Raw genomic sequence first — 16,334 nt, 5'->3', positions numbered from 1 at the left:
CTACAAAGCTGTAATCATCAAGACAGTATGGTATTAGCACAAAAACAGACACATAGGCCAATGGAATAGAATAGAGACTCCAGAATTGAACCCACAAACGTATGGCCAACTAATCTTTGACAAAGCAGGAAAGAGTATCCAATGGAAAAAAGACAGTCTCTTTAACAATGGTGCTGGGAGAACTGGACAGCAACATGCAGGAGAATGAAACTAGACCACTTTCTTACACCATACACAAAAATAAACTCAAAATGGATAAAGGACCTGAATGTGAGACAGGAAACCATCCAAACCCTAGAGGAGAAGCAGGAAAAGACCTCTTTGACCTCAGCTGCAGCAATTTCTTGCTGGACACATCTCCAAAGCCAAGGGACTTAAAAGCAAAAATGAACTATTGGGACCTCATCAAGATAAAAAGCTTCTGCACTGCAAAGGAAACAACCAACAAAACTAAAAGGCAACCGAAGGATTGGCAAAGTTATTTGCAAATGACATATTGGATAAAGGGCTAGTATCCAAAATCTATAAAGAACTCACCAAACTCCACACCCGAAAAACAAATAATCCAGTGAAGAAATGGGAAGAAGACAGGAATAGACACTTTTCTAAAGAAGACATCCAGATGACCAACAGGCACATGAAAAGATGCTCAATGTCACTCCTCATCAGGGAAATACAAATCAAAACCACACTGAGATGCCACCTCATGCCAGTCAGAGTAGCTAAAATGAACAAATCAGGAGACTATAGATGGCTGGCGAGGATATGGAGAAATGGGAACCCTCTTGCACTGTTGGTAGGAATGCAAACCGGTGCAGCTGCTCTGGAAAACAGTGTGGAGCTTCCTCAAAAAATTAAAAATAGATCTACCCTATGACCCAGCAATAGCACTGCTAGGAATTTACCCAAGAGATACAGGAGTGCATAGGGGCACATGTACCCCAATGTTTATAGCAGCACTCTCAACAATAGCCAAATTATGGAAAGAGCCTAAATGTCCATCAACTGACAAATGGATAAAGAAGGTGTGGTTTATATATACAATGGAATACTACTCGGCAATGAGAAAGAATGAAATCTGGCCATTTGTAGCAATGTGGGTGGAACTGGAGGGTATTATGCTAAGTGAAATAAGTCAGGCAGAGAAAGACAGATACCATATGTTTTCACTCATATGTGGATCCTGAGAAACTTAACAGAAGACCATGGGGGAGGGGAAAGAGGGAAAAAAAGAGAGAGGCAGGGAGGCAAACCATAAGAGACTCTTAAATACTGAGAACAAACTGAGGGTTGGTGGGGGGTGGGGGAGAAGAGAAAGTGGGTGATGGGCATTGAGGAGGGCACTTGTTGGGATGAGCACTGGGTGTTGTATGGAAACCAATTTGACAATAAATTACATTTAATATAAAAAAAAAAGAAATGAGAGGAAATCAAAATGGCACACAAGAGAAAAAACGAAAGAAGAATTTAGAGGTTCTCTGGCTCATCCTGCCAAAAGAAGCAAAGATTATCTTTCACTGGATCTGACATGTAGCCCAGGGCAAAATGAGGCTACTCCAAACAGAAATTCAGCCCATATAAGGCTTTTACCCAAAATATAATATAAATGTGAAGCATTATGTAAGTAATAGGTATGACCCAGGAGCTTGATATGGTCTGAGCACCTTCCCCACTATTGATACTGTGAAACTGATGCCTGTTGCCACATAGCAGCCCAGGACTTCCCTATGTGTGATCAGCAAAGCACTCATGCCATGATGTTTGTGGTTATAACACACACAAGGACTGCTGTGGTCAAATATGTTTAGAAATACTGGGTTAAGAGGAGTTCAAGAAATGTCTTTATTGCAGGACACCTTGTTGTTATATATCATGCATATAGACTGAGTCCTCAGGAGGTGGTGATAGCATGAATACTTCCCCAATTTTTTATGAAAGAATCTGTTATTTGGGAGATGGGGGCTTCAGGGAACATCCTTTAGGAAAGAGTTAAACATAGTATGGAGGTTTTCTATACCTCACGTTCTTCATGACCACAGATGGGGCGATGGCATTTAGGGTTGCTGTGTAATAACCTGAGTGACATACCTGGCCCAGTGCCTGAGCAAGCACTTAATACTTTGCAGATTTGATTATAAGATCTAAGTGCCAAGGAATAATTCAATAGACTTTTTTTGTCCTGTGTAATGTCAAACAGGAGAACACAGATTTTGAAGCTAGATAGACCTAGACTCAAATCCTTATTTCTCACCGCTAATTATGGATTTTAATAAGTTCTACAAAACACCTGCACAGCCACATCTAGGTTAGTGTTACTGAATAACAGGGGATACTAACCCAGACAAGATGACATACAGAACTATCACAGTCTTCTCTTGTCAGCTTGGCACCCACACACATCTTAAACCATACTTAATCTCCAAGTAAAGACAATAAAGTCATACTACCATATGATACAGCTATCCCCAATACAACCAGTAAAGTGCTAATCCATTCCAAGGAGAGTTAAGATCTTTGGGTGATATTTACTCTTCTCCTTTGATATCCTATAATTTGAATACTGTGCTATAAAATTAACTATTACAGGGCACCTGGGTGGCTCAGTCGGTTAAGTGTCTGACTTCGGCTCAGGTCATAAGCTTGCTGTTTGGGAGTTTGAGCCCCACATCGGTCTCTCTGCTCTCAGCACACAGCCTGCTTTGGATCCTCTGTGCCCCTCTATCTCTGCCCCTCCCCTGCTTGTGCTGTCTCTCCAAAAATAAATAAGCTTTAAATAAATAAAATTAACTATTACTAATATATCTTAGGTTAGATGATAAGGAGATAAGAGCTTAAACAACTTGTATAACCTGTCTGAGGTCATCTGTAAAATGGGTTTATAATACCTATGCAGGGTTATTTGCTCATTCATTCAGCAATCATTTGGACTCATCAGTACAAACTGTGTAGTATACAGTATTGAACTACACATGGTTTTTGCCCCTGACTAGCACATAAGACAATAAGATAAGGTCTATCAAGAGTTTGGGCCTAGACCAGAGTAATACTTGAGAAACTTTAGCTGACTTCCCCTTTCTCCAGGAATGGGAAAGGCACAGTTCTCAGAATAACCAATGGTAGATGGTGTCTCCTCACTCCACCTAAAGGGACCATTCATCCTGCAGTAGAAAACCCAGGAAACTTCTTCTGAATCCAAAGAAATCACCATGCCAGGGAATTTGGAGGAGATCGAGAGTTTCCACATTTCTGTGGATATGCGCAGTGCTCTGTGTTTAAGGACAATGCACTAAGATGACTCAGTAGTTCCTCTTAAGCCCCAGTGTCCATAGCAACCAGACATTCCACAGGCTTTGATTAAAAACAAAAACAAAAAAACAGAATCATCAACTCAGGTATGAGGAGACGTTTAGCAATTAAAATCTAGTTTCGTAAACTATTTGAATATTTACAATCATTAACATTTTTCCAGAGTATTAAGTCTTCAGTAAACATCATACATTTAAGAGCTCCTCATAATGTTATATCATAATGCTTTAGAATAGAGGCCATGGAAGAATCAGAAAATTCACTTTTCTAGAAATGCCAACTGCTTCATCATTGTTTTACCGGAAGGCAATTTACCCACAGTCTCTTGCAAAATTGATTTTTCCCATCTCTACCTTGTCATTTGTAGGCACAAGGGCAGAGGAGTCAAATATTTGCCAACTTCAAATGATCCACTTTCTACCACTTTCTTTCCAATAAACAACAGAACACATGATGGACCTTCCAATCCTCTGTGCATTTTCTCAGACATTTTCTTTTTTTTTTTTTTTTTTTTTTTATTTTTTATTTTTTAAAAATTTTTTTTTTTCAACGTTTATTTATTTTTGGGACAGAGAGAGACAGAGCATGAACGGGGGAGGGGCAGAGAGAGAGGGAGACACAGAATCAGAAACAGGCTCCAGGCTCTGAGCCATCAGCCCAGAGCCCGACGCGGGGCTCGAACTCCCGGACCGCGAGATCGTGACCTGGCTGAAGTCGGACGCCTAACCGACTGCGCCACCCAGGCGCCCCTTCTCAGACATTTTCAATGTAAGACCAAGACATACAGACCAAAACAAACCTAGAATATTTATATTTGTTTGTGTATTTCCTTTAGTCTGTGAAATATAAGCTGATCCAATTCCATTCTTTGAACTTGAAATTATGTACATGCCTTAGAGAAAAACAATTCACCAGCCACAATAGCCAACGCTTATGGTTAACAGAGCTGTGGGGAGTCAAGAAGATGAGTAAGACAAGACCAAAACAATTTTAAAAAAAGATGGACATCCACAAGCTTGTACACCACATACACATAACTCTTATAACTGTTACTACAAAAATTCTGAGACTTCCTAGAATTTGTCCGGGTACACTTCTTAGTAAAAATGAATCATGGAAGAGAATCCTTCTTACCAAAAAGAATTACTTGTTCATTCAATAAACACCTAGTGAGTGTCTACTCTGTACCAGGCACTCAGTTACAGCTGTGAAACTGACAGACACAGTCCCCACTGGTCTAGGAGCTTTCAGGCCACTAGGGAACATGTAAGTGGGCAGGCGATTCTGGGATAGTTGTGGCATCATAATAGAGGTCACCCACAGGTTGTGAGAGCACCAGAAGGGACACCTAACTTAGACTTGGACTTCCTTGAATGTGGACCGCTCCAATCTGAGACCTAAAAAATAAGGTGTCTGATAAGAGAAGTACTAAGAGTGTTGAGGACAGGGGCAAGATCCCAAGTAAAAGGGGACAGCATGTGTAGAGACCTGAGAAAGAGTGACCACAGAATGTTGAAAGTATTAAAGATAGTTCAGTTTAGCTGGGGCTTGGGACCCCTGTCTCTTTGAAGGCTAACACCAGCATTGGCTCACGTCCCATAGATTGGGGGGGCGGGGAGCTGGAGGGAGAGTACAGTGGTGCTAAGAGTCATGATCTAAGCAGCCATGCCTGGACAGGACCTCAAAACCATCTAAACCATACCTATTATAACCATGTGAATTTGTCCCAATCTAAACGAACATATTTAGGAATGTTTCAAGATCCTCTGAGAGGAGCTACACATAGGTCTGTGCTTTCCCAGACAAATTTTCAATTTTAAATACAGTAGGCAGGTGGGATGAAACATCCAAGGGACGGGTGCTGGAAATTGGACCTGAGGAAACAGCACTGTCCACAGGCTCAAAAAGACTGGGTTCTACATACAAGTTCAGGCCCCTGTGGATCGTCAGATGTGGCACATACCACTCACTCATTTATTCAAACATTTGGAGGCTCTTACATACACCATAAACTGTGCTGGAGGCTAGTAGCCAAAGGAGGAGACAAAGTCCTCACCCTCAGGGAACTCCAAATCTACATAGGGAGGCAAGCAATGCAGAAGATGATGCTACCTTGTAATAAACTCAATACTAAAAAATAGTATGGAAACCTATGGGAGTCCACAGAAGGGACCCTAACCTAGGGAGAGGCAAAGGCAGGCTTCCTAGAGGTGATGCTGCTTGAGTGGAGCCCTAAGAGAAGAGTACTTGGGTGAAGAAGCCGGGAAAGGTCATTCCTGGCAGATGGAGCTGTAGGTGCTAAGGTACAGGGCAGGGGCAAATTCAGATAGCAGCAAGGATTTCAGCATGGCAAGTGTGTCCGGTGAGGATGGATTGGGAGGAAGAGGAACTTCCGCAGTAGCCAATTGCCAGGCCATGAAGAATTCTGTGTGTCATGTTAAAGGATTCGCATGAGGTGGGAGAGGAAAAAGAGTCCAGGATAACTCCAGGACCATGACCTGGATGACTAGAGAGAGAGGGTCCCAGTAACCAAGAAAGAAAAGCAGATTGAATGAAGAGCTAAGAACAACCAGGTCATATTGAGTATAAGGCGCCTGTTGGAAATCCAAGTAAAATACTCCTGGAGATAGATCAGTAGACACCCTCACATATCTGCCATTCTACAGGTCAGGACTGGAGAGAAATTTAAGAGTCACCTGCAGAGAGGAGACAGATCACTGAAGCTACACTGGGGGTAAGGTTGCACAGAGAGAGTATGGACAGTAGAAAGAAAAGAGGCCCAAGGAGAGCGTTCAAAAAAACCCACTTAAATGGCAGATGGAGGAAATAGAGCCTACCAAGGAGGCGGAGAAGGGACAAGTTGAGATGTTGGAGGGAAACCAGGACACAGAGGAGCCCTGGGAATCAAGGAGGAGATGAGTTTTAAGAAGGTAGGAGGGATTCTGTTGGCCAAAGGCAGCTGAGAGGTCAACTAGGATAGAACAATTTGGAGGTTGTTAGTGAAGTTGGCAAGAGTGGATGCCATGGGATGGCAAGCAGAAGCTGAACACCAATGGTTCATAAATGAATGTGAGGTGACACAAAGAAGCCACAATGAACACACATAGGTGTGTTTTTAGGAAGCAAGCCTGGGAAGAGAGAGAGAGAGAGAGAGAGAGAGAGAGAGAGAGAGAGAGAGGTTTGTAGCTGGGGTGAAACTTCAGGTCAAGAGATATTTGTGGGGAGGGATGCCAGGAGGATTGAGAGAGACAATGTATTGATTTCAGCTGCACATTTTAAACTGCAAACCTTAGTGATTTCTTAAAACCTATCTCCCAGCTGCCCGGCAGCAGCCTGGTTTGGATGTCACAGTGAGACGCTGGCACTGGGGAAACCGTGTTGAAGGGAAAAGAATCCAGCAGCCTGAGAAGAGAAATAAGTAGGCGAGTAAAGACATTTGTTCTTTGTGACATACCTTTCTTCCAACTCCGGTTTTCAGCTAATCACTTTCTGGTGGGACTTTGATGTTTTTCTGTTTCAACCTACTTGGACTCTCTTCAACACTGACAGGCTTCACACTCATTTCCTTTTGTGGTGGCTAGACCTAGAAAGTGGTCTCTTCACATGGTGATGAAAGGGCACTGACGCACTGAGATCTCACAGAACTCACCAGAAACTGTAGATGTTCTCAGGTGGAAGTCGGAGGGGGAGGGAGGCCAGAAGGGGGAGAGAAGGGAGAGAAAGAGGATGGTGAGGGCAGAAGACAGGGAACAGAAAATGAGAGGTCATTTTAAACTCCAGGTGAGGATGGAATAAAGGAAGGGAGGGAAGACAGAAGGGCAAGGAGAGAGGATAGGTCAGGTTAACCTAGGGAAGCGCGTGGATAGTTTTATTCTATGCAGGTATTTTCTGCCCATTTCCTCAGCAAACATGTATTGACTAGTCACTCTGGGCCAGGCACTGTGTTTGGTACTGTGAGTACTCCTGTGGCAAATTCCACGTCGGTGACGAGCATAAGACCCCAAGAGAACAATTCACCAATCCTGGGGGGAACAACACAAGTTCCCTGAGTAGCCATCTGTCCTCTGAGCTAAAGGGTCAGTAGGAGTTACCAGTCACAGAGAGTGAGCTCTGAGAGAACAGCCAGGCAAAGGAGAGTGATGGGAAGTTAGGGATGTTGAGGGGTGAGGATTGCCTGCAAGGCAGGTGAGAGAAAGGACCACAGGTTAGCATGGAAAAGTAAATAGGGACCAAATTAAACAGGGTTCTTGTGACATGTTAAGGTTGGGACTTACCTTAAGCCTAGAAGGGTTTTAAACATGGGAGTAGCTTAATCTTTACCTTCTTTTAAAAAAAAGTTTATTTATTTATTGTGTGTGTGTGTGTGTGTGTGTGTGTGTGTGTGTGTGTGTGTGAGAGAGAGAGAGAGAGAGAGAGCGCACCAGCAAGAGAGGGAAAAAGAATCCCAAGTAGGCTCCGAGGTATCAGCACAGAGCTGGACACAGGGCTCGAACTCACAAACCCAGATGACCTGAACCTAAGAGTCAGACACTTAACCAACTGAACCAACCAGGTGCCCCAATCATCTTTACATTTAAAAAAAATAATAATTTGAAGCGAAAAAACCTGCAGGCAAATACTGAACTCTGGTTAACGATAAGGATGCACAAATTATTTAGGAGGATGTTGGTGACCAAAAGGAAGACTGATGGATGACCAGAAGGCTAGCTAGATGTGGGACAAATATAGCAAGAGGGTAATGACAAAATCAAAGTCGTGGTTATATGGGAGTTCACTGTAAAATTCTCTCAACTTTCCTTATGTTTGAAAACTTTCATAGTAAAATACTGGGAAATTAGATCACTCTGGCCGCTGCTTGGATGAAGGTTTTGGAAAGGGGCAAGGGAGCCAGTTAGTAATTGAGGCAAGGCGTGGTCACAGCCCAGGAATTGGGAAGAACCAGGGATAAAAGAATTTGAATTGAAGAGATCCTTTGGGAGGGGGGCGCTTGGGTGGCTCAGTTGGTTAAGTGTTCAACTCTTGATTTTGACACAGGTCATGATCTCACGGTTCAAGGGATGGAGCCCATGCTCTGTGCTGATATCACAGAGCCTGCTTAGCATTCTCTCTCTCTCTCCTTGTCTCTCTGCCCTTCCCCGGCTCATGCTCTCCCTTTCTCTCTCTCTCTCTCTCTCTCTCTCTCTCTCTCTCTGTGTTTTAATTAAAGAAAAAATTTTTTAAGATACTCTGGAAGCTAAATCAACAGTTTGGTGATGGAAAGGATGTGGAGGCAAGGAGGACTAGAGATAAACAAACCTGCCTTAGCCACACACCAATTAAGGGTCGAGTCAAAGATGGCCAATAGATTTTGGGGTGAAAAGAAGAACTCATAAAGGCCCATTAAGAACTCTGAATCACCAATGTCCCCTTCAGCTGGCCTCTGACTTCAGATTCTCACCAGGAGATTCCTGACATGAATTCTTGCCTTCTTAGTCTGCTCTCAGAACTCAGTGGGGCTGGGCACCTTGGGCGACCTCACAAGCTGGGTGGGGGGGACCCGGAGAGGGGCTCCTACCGTGCACGCGTGGTGGCCTGCTCGGGGCTGGGCTGTCCTGCCCAGCTCTCCCTCCCGTCAGACATCTCTGAGAGCTGCTTTCTGAGAGCTGCTCTGCTCTCATCAATTTAAGTGTTCTGTTTTGTTTCTTTAGAGCAAAATTGTTTGGGGTCAGCAGCTTTCAATGGCTTCATCCACAGCCAGCTTTAATTTATCAGCTTTCAGTTACAAAACAGATTTCCCTGGAAGACTCAATCACAATAGAGCAAAAATGAGTTTTCTTCAAGGGCTGCTAACTGCCTTTTTGCTGGAGCAGATGTTGGCCTGATGGTTCTCCGAGAGGCAGCCTCCATAATCCCTCCCTCTCCCGGAACCCGCACAGACTATAATTTTAGCTCATTTCCTACAGCCTTGTCCTAGAGACTGTTAGCGAGCCCCTCCTTGTCCTCCTTCCCTCCACGTGAAGAATGTTTATCAGAGGACCTGTTTTACATTTCAGTAATTACTCCTGCGCTTCATTTCTGGATTCTTGTCCCTGGCACGTCCACAGTTTACAGCAAACTCAATGTTAAACCCCAACGCTCTTTCCTCCTCAAGGCTTACTGCCCGTGAGTGTTTGTCAGGACTTGAACAGGACAGGCCTGTCTGCTCTGCCCCTGCTGAGTGGACGCTGGTGGAAAGAGACCCAGGCTTCAGAAATGCAGTTACTATTTGGTATCGGACCCTGAAAGGAGGGCTCCTAACTGCTTAAGGCAGGGACTCGGGAGGCTGGGCCGGTAACCATCACTGTTCCCAAATAAAGCTGGCACAGGTCTCCCAACACACAATCTGATGGTGGCATTTGACTCTTTAAGACACAGACTTCGGGGCGCCTGGGTGGCGCAGTCGGTTAAGCGTCCGACTTCAGCCAGGTCACGATCTCGCGGTCCGGGAGTTCGAGCCCCGCGTCAGGCTCTGGGCTGATGGCTCAGAGCCTGGAGCCTGTTTCCGATTCTGTGTCTCCCTCTCTCTCTGCCCCTCCCCCGTTCATGCTTTGTCTCTCTCTGTCCCAAAAATAAATAAACGTTGAAAAAAAAAATTAAAACACAGACTTCGCTTGAGACCTGGATGGCACCTACCCCTTCAGTCTTGGAGGCTGCCCCCGTCAGCTGGTCCTTAGGCATCAGATATGGGGTATTGACCTGAGTTCAGATCCTAGCTCTCCCACTCCCCAGCTGAGCCTCAGCCTCCCCACAGTTAAATCAAGGAGGGCATTCAGCTTGGGGGTCGTTTCTAGGGGCTTTGTTTCCCTCAAATATAAAAACGCTTTTATTGTTCTCATTTCCTATGTGTTGGTAACATGTCAGTCACTTTGGCTGCTTGTCCCTTGGAGAGGGGACTGGGTTTAAGAAACAGGCAAGGAGAGGGGCTCCTTTTCCAGCATTTTCATTACCTTTGAGACTCTCCCAAGAGTCCTGTCCCAGTTTCCCAGCCTCTCCTTGTTAAGGACTTTCTTGTGTGCATCATCACTGCTGAGGGCACTTGCAGAATATTTCACAGGACAGGGTCTCTGCATGCTAAGGGACACAGTTCTGTGGGCTGTGGAGGGACTTTTTTGGTTTCGTTGGTTTGGGCTTTGGTCACACCTTTAAATTCTTGGGTCTCTAAGGCCCCATTTTATCTCTGGCTCACTGTGCTGTCGTGCCTGTTCCCTGGCAGGAACCTTAGCTCCTGTGGGCTGACAGAGGTCACTGTTACTCAGGCCACCAGAGGGTGCATCCCAGGTACCTGAGCTGACAAAGGGGCAGGTAGAGCTGCGGAACGGGGCGAGAAACACTGCACAGGAGAAAGGAAAAGAATGAAAGCCGCTAAGACTTACTCTGTGCCAGGCACGATGCCAAGTCCGTATGGTGTATTTTCTCTTTCACTGCGTTCCCCCAGCAATCTCTGTTATAAAACGGCCCTCTATACAGATAGGAAAACTTAGAGAGTTTGGCATTTCCTCCAGGTCATCCAGCTGGCAAGGAGCAGAGCCAAGAGCGGAAGTCAGTAGCCGACCAGAGCCCGGGATCCTACCCACTACCTGGTCTCTGCTTCTCTGAGTAAGTGAAAGCCTCAGGCTCCAACCACAGAAGGCCCCTTCACCTCAGTGAGATGGATGTGTTTAACCGGAGCCACCTGGAGCTCTGTATTTGCACCTGGGCTGGTAGGAAGTGGAGTGGGTGATAAATGAGCAAGATGGCAGCCTCCAGTCTCTGGAGGTGGGAGGGAGCGGCTCCTGCTATGAAAGTAAGTATGAAGAAAGCAGTGGAAGGAGGAGCATCTTTCCTCTAATTCCCCTGATGCACCAGATTCTTTAAAGATACGGGATGGCTGCAGCTATGCCTGAGACTGGAGGGGGGCAGCCGCAGATTTGGACTTGAGGGTAGGCTTGGAAGGCGGGACGGGGTCTCCATCCCCAGCCTGCTTGATGCTCTAAACTCAGGTGAGGCCTGAGATTTTCAATTTCACTCTGATGGGTCCGTGGTCCCTCTTGCAAGGCCTGGGGGACTGTGGGAGCCAAGGGGTCCTGGGTGGGTGAAGGCTGAGGGAGCCCTGTTTCCCAAAGTGTTGGGCACTTGAGACACGGTGCTCTTCTGCCTTTCTTCTTTTTGTCTCCTGTTTCCTTCCCTCACATTACCAGCACTGCTCAGAACACAGTGGGAAACACAGTGCTCAACAAACATCAAGGGAAAAGTCAGCCTTCTCACTCCTGTGGTGAGGACCTGACTTTGGGTGCACAAGGCCGGCACATCTGACTGCCTGGGCATGCTCCCTGGCTCTGGGTTCCCAGGCTCCTGCTCAGGAGGGTTGGTGATGGGTTGGAGCTGGTGGAGGCAGAGGGGTTGCCATCACAGCTGGCTCTCGATGGTGTAAGGATTGCACTTGTCACACTACCATGTCCCACCATGCCCTCTGTCCCCTGTAGAATCTGGTGATTTGCTCTGTTCCTCACCCAGAATTAAAGCTCTGAATTCCAGCCCGTATGTCATGGAGTTGGAAAGTCTGCCTTGGAAGGGGAGGGACCAAGAAAAGCTCCCCCAGAGCAGGCTGGAGCCATTTCACCAGACCCTCCCTTACCTCAGGGCTGGTCTCTTCCTGGGATTTCACTCACGTGTCTGTGCATCCATTGGGGGTGGGCATCAGAACTCTCAGGTTTGTTTCATCTGCCCTGACGTTTTATGATGCTGCCTCAGATAGAGGTCCTAGGGGCAGCCAGAGTGTCATAATCACTTGAGGGAGGGAGCCTTGAAACCCATACTCACTCCCTGGGAGAGTAGAGAGAATGGAGAGGGCATCCTGTCTATCACACAAGCAGGTGGGTCTCCTCTCTGCAGTAGGCCATGGGACGGTGGTGGCAGCTCGTGTTACGGCTGTGGACAGTCGTGCCCATCTGGGCTGGGGACGAGCTGCTCAATGTCTGCATGAACACCAAACACCACAAGCGAGAGCCTGGCCCAGAAGACCAGCTCTACGATGAGGTACAAAGGCCAGACCTTGCCTGGGGACGGGAGTGAGGCTGCTGTGGCAGATCAGGGAAGGGACACAAATGCCAAGATGGCTTCTGAACCATCACCAACCCTCACTCATTTGGTTCCTTATGTTGGGATTTGGGCAAAGACCACTGGAGGGACACTTTGGCCTTTTGAGATCATAACTGTTGAGTGCTTCCACGTCCCCATACCTGAGCTGCCCGGCCACTTGGGGGACAGGGGCAGGGGCAGATAGTGATCCAAGAGGTCCATCACTGGTTCAGCATACATTCAAACAAACCAGGTCCCCCTTCTTTAGCCTTCCTACCCATAGGCACCGGGGAGACCTATGACTCAGGTGACTCCTCCCCAGACCCCTAGAGGCAACTGACAGGGACACGGGAGGAGTTGTGGAGCTGACTTTTACCTATAAGCTCTTCTCAACTCTGGTGCCCTCCCATCCAGTGCAGCCCCACACTCCTCTGGGTCTTGTGGGGTTCCTCTGCTGCCTTTAGGAGCTGAGATCCTGGAAACCCTGTTTCTAGGGAATGGCAGCAGCCTGTGGCAGGGAGATTGGTGTGCAGGAGCCCTTTGGCTACAAATATTGACATATTATCACCATTCCTTCTAGATGGGCATTGCTGGCCTGAAGTCCTCCCATTTGCCCAGGCCCTCTTCTAGGGGACATTTTTACCTCTCTGCCCTGGACACTCCTCCGTCTCCTGCCTCTTATCCAACCCCCTGCCTTTTGCTTCTTCTTCCACCTTCAGTGCACCCCCTGGAAAGACAATGCCTGCTGCACGGCCAGCACAAGCTGGGAAGCCCACCTCGATGTGTCCCTGCTTTACAACTTCAGCTTGATTCACTGTGGGTTGATGATGCCAGGCTGTGAGAAGCACTTCATCCAGGCTATCTGCTTCTATGAGTGCTCCCCAAACCTGGGACCTTGGATCCGGAAGGTCAGAAGGCTGGGCTGGGGAGGCAGGAGGCACATCCACACAATGCCCTGTTACTAAAAGCCTGAGGTCCACGATGCTAGCAGGAGCAGGACACGCTGTCCCCCTACGGACCAGAGCAGAGTCAGAAGCCGGGTTGGGGAAAAAAGTGGAGAGAAAGCCACCTCTGGGCCCCAAAGAGCAGCATAGGGGAGCACCAATGAGAACTTTAGGATAAGGGACGACACTAAAACCTTGGCTTGCGAGCATAATTCATTCTGGAAACTTGCTTGCCATCCAAAGCACTTGTATATCAAAGTGAATTTCAAGAACCATTGGCTCAGCTGTGATCATGTGACATTCCGTGTCATGTACTACTTATATTGCAAGGCATCACTCGTTTATCAAGTTAAAATTTATTAGAAACGTTTCCTTGTCTTGCGGAACACTCGCAGAACAAGTTACTCACAATCCAAGGTTTTGCTGCCTTTGAATCCCATCTCCTGTATGTAGGAAGCTGTGTAGCTGGGGCCAAACCATTCAGCCTCCTTAGCCTCATTGTTCTCATTGGTTTTCTTTTTTTAAGTTTATTTATTTATTTAGAGGTGGGGGGAGGGGCAGAGAGAAGCCCAAGCAGGCTCCCTGCTGTCAGTGCAGAGTCTGAGGCAGGGCTCTCTCCCATGAACTGTGAGATCATGACCTGAGCCCAAATCATGAGTTGGACGCTTAAATGACGGAGCCGCCCAGGCGCCCCTCATCGTGCTCATTTGTAAAGGAATGCTTACAGACTTCCTAGGAGTCAGTATCTAGGAGTCTGTACCGTATCTTCCAACGGTAACCAGCAGAGTACCATTGTAGCTACTGATCATCTCTGGATCCTGGCTATTAGCATTCTTGTCTCTTGCTATGCCTGCACCCAGAGGGACTTGGCTGGGCCAGGAGAGCGAATCCTGGATGTGCCACTCTGCCAGGAGGACTGCGAGCAGTGGTGGGAAGACTGTCGGACATCTTACACGTGCAAGTCCAACTGGCACGGCGACTGGGACTGGAGTCGGGGTGAGTGGCGCTTGACAGGGCCCCCACCTGGCAGCAAGCGCGAGCTCCCTATGCTCCCCTAGGGCAAAGGATGGGGGCGTGAGGGTGGGAGTCTTGGGAAGTAACTTTGTGCCTCGATTTCCCCCCCCCCCCCCCCAGGGAAGAACCGCTGCCCTGCGAGGGCCGTCTGCCACCCCTTCCCCCATTACTTCCCCACCCCCGCTGACCTGTGCGAGAAGATTTGGAGCAACTCATTCAAGGCAAGCCCTGAGGGCAGGAACAGTGGGCGGTGCCTGCAGAAGTGGTTTGAGCCCACCCAGGACAACCCCAATGTGGCCGTGGCCCGCCTCTTTGCCAGCACTGCCCCACCCTGGGAAGTCTCCTACAGTCTCCTGGCCTTCTCTCTGTACCTGTCATTCCTATCCTAAAAGCCCCTTCTCCCTCCCACACTCCTATGCCCTACCCCCCCCCCCCCCCCCCCCCCCCCCGCTATGGGTCAGGCCAGCGGTGGCAGCCTCCTCCCTTGGGTCCTTCCTTTAATGGAGCAGAGCAGGCCAGGGGTTTGGTAGGGACGCTGAGGCTGCCGCTGGTGCCCAAGCCGTGAACACTCGGAGCTAGGCCCCCCTCCACCTCTCTGCTCTGCTTTCAGGGGCTGGGAGAGTCAATGTGACCTGCCCCCTCCTGCCTTTATGGCTGGCTGGAGTCGGGGTCTCTGAGGTGGGACTCCAGGCCTCTCTCCTCCAGTGCATGCCCACCCCCTTCCCTGGCAGAGCTAATGGTGCTCCCAATAAAACAGCAGCTGCCCTTTCTCTCTGTGGGACCCACTCTCTCCTAGCTCTACGGTCAGGGAGTCAATGTCCAAAGAGGGAGACCGTTTGCCTCCTGCACTGGAGTCTCAACATTGGTTGCTACTTAATAACCATCAGCTGCTTGGCATGTGCTTGGCCCTCTCCTATCCTCGCAACACCTCCTGGGGGGGGGAAGACTCACAACCTCTTTTGCTTTTGGAGCAGTACAGCCTACAAAAGACCCAAAGCCAGGGTAAGGACTACCCAGACCATCGTCTTTACTGTGGATGCAAGGCTGAAGCCACTGCCTCCCTTGCTTTAGGCGTCTCCTGTCCTGATGAACCCCAGAATCACAACACGCTGCTCTGGAAATTCAGAAGCCAGAGCTCTAATCTAGTTCTACCACTTTCTGTGTGACTTTTGGCAGGTCCTTTGGCCTTTATTTAAGACTGTGTCTGCTTCCCTCTCCCCTGAGACGAATGAGGGAGTTGGACCCCCTTGATGTTAACTTACAAAAAGAAAGAGGAAAAAGCCAATGCCGGGGTGCCTGGGTGGCTTAGTCAGTTAAGCGTCAGACTCTGGATTGCAGCTCAGGTCCTGATCTCACGGTTCGTGGGATCAAGCCCCGTGTCAGGCCCTGCAATGACCGTGCAGAGCCTGCTTGGATTTCTCCCTCTCCATCTCTCTCTGCCCCTCCCCTGCTTGCTTGCCATCTCTCAAAATAAATTAAAAAAAAAAAAAAGCCAATGCCATTGTTTGTGGGGATCTAGTCTGTGCCTCTCAGGCAGTGCCAGCCCCTAAAGAATAAGAATCAGAACTGAACTCAAGAAGGGGCACCGGGGCAGCCTTCATGTCCTCTCTGGAAGTGGACTGGCGGCTAACCTGCCCACTTGGCACCTTCTGGAGGCTGAAGCCCAGCAGCTTCTCAGCACAGATGGTGCCTTCCCTACAACCTTTTCTTTGACAAAGAAGGTTTCTAATAGGTCTGCATCTGAGGTAGTTGATTTTGCTGACGATTACTCATTCTCACCACACACCAGCAAGCCCTGCTGGTCCATTAAACTCTACCCCCATTCCTCCCACGCCTCCCCTGACTGTGTTCCTTCACTGAGCAGAACCTCTTACAGGCAGGGCACTCGTGTTCTAACACCAATGAGGACGGACCTCCTACGTGAGGTGCTCAGAGTCTGGAGTAGGAGACTGACGCTAGCAATGGAGACCAAGCAAGAACAGGGCCTGGGCTGGG

The 16,334-nt window shown here is 48.1% G+C and overlaps 1 protein-coding gene and 2 long non-coding RNA genes across 5 annotated transcripts in view; 2 read left to right on the top strand and 1 right to left on the bottom strand.

The window, feature by feature from the left end:
- LOC123601013 overlaps positions 1-16,334 on the bottom strand; it is an 89,316-nt gene that overhangs the window by 48,997 nt on the left and 23,985 nt on the right. The window contains exon 1 of one of the 3 annotated variants that reach the window (XR_006713924.1): positions 8,861-9,180. The exons of the other annotated variants lie outside the window; for them this stretch is intronic. This is a non-coding gene — a long non-coding RNA (uncharacterized LOC123601013). Of the gene's footprint in view, positions 1-8,860; positions 9,181-16,334 lie in introns of those variants that run through there. 3 annotated transcript variants of the gene reach the window in all.
- LOC123601014 lies at positions 7,478-15,670 on the top strand. Its single transcript, XR_006713927.1, has 3 exons — positions 7,478-7,491; positions 9,747-9,750; positions 14,950-15,670. It is a non-coding gene; the product is annotated as an uncharacterized LOC123601014 (long non-coding RNA).
- IZUMO1R (IZUMO1 receptor, JUNO) lies at positions 12,058-14,953 on the top strand. Its single transcript, XM_045483613.1, has 4 exons — positions 12,058-12,339; positions 13,101-13,308; positions 14,184-14,321; positions 14,460-14,953. Exons 1-4 carry the CDS (start codon positions 12,202-12,204, stop codon positions 14,726-14,728), a joined length of 753 nt encoding a protein of 250 aa, XP_045339569.1. The 5' UTR covers positions 12,058-12,201; the 3' UTR covers positions 14,729-14,953.

Source organism: Leopardus geoffroyi, chromosome D1 (genome assembly GCF_018350155.1).
Source record: "Leopardus geoffroyi isolate Oge1 chromosome D1, O.geoffroyi_Oge1_pat1.0, whole genome shotgun sequence".
Classification (NCBI taxonomy): Eukaryota; Metazoa; Chordata; class Mammalia; order Carnivora; family Felidae; genus Leopardus; species Leopardus geoffroyi.
The sequence above is the reverse complement of the archived record's forward strand: the minus strand, read 5'-3'. Positions and strand labels throughout refer to the sequence as shown.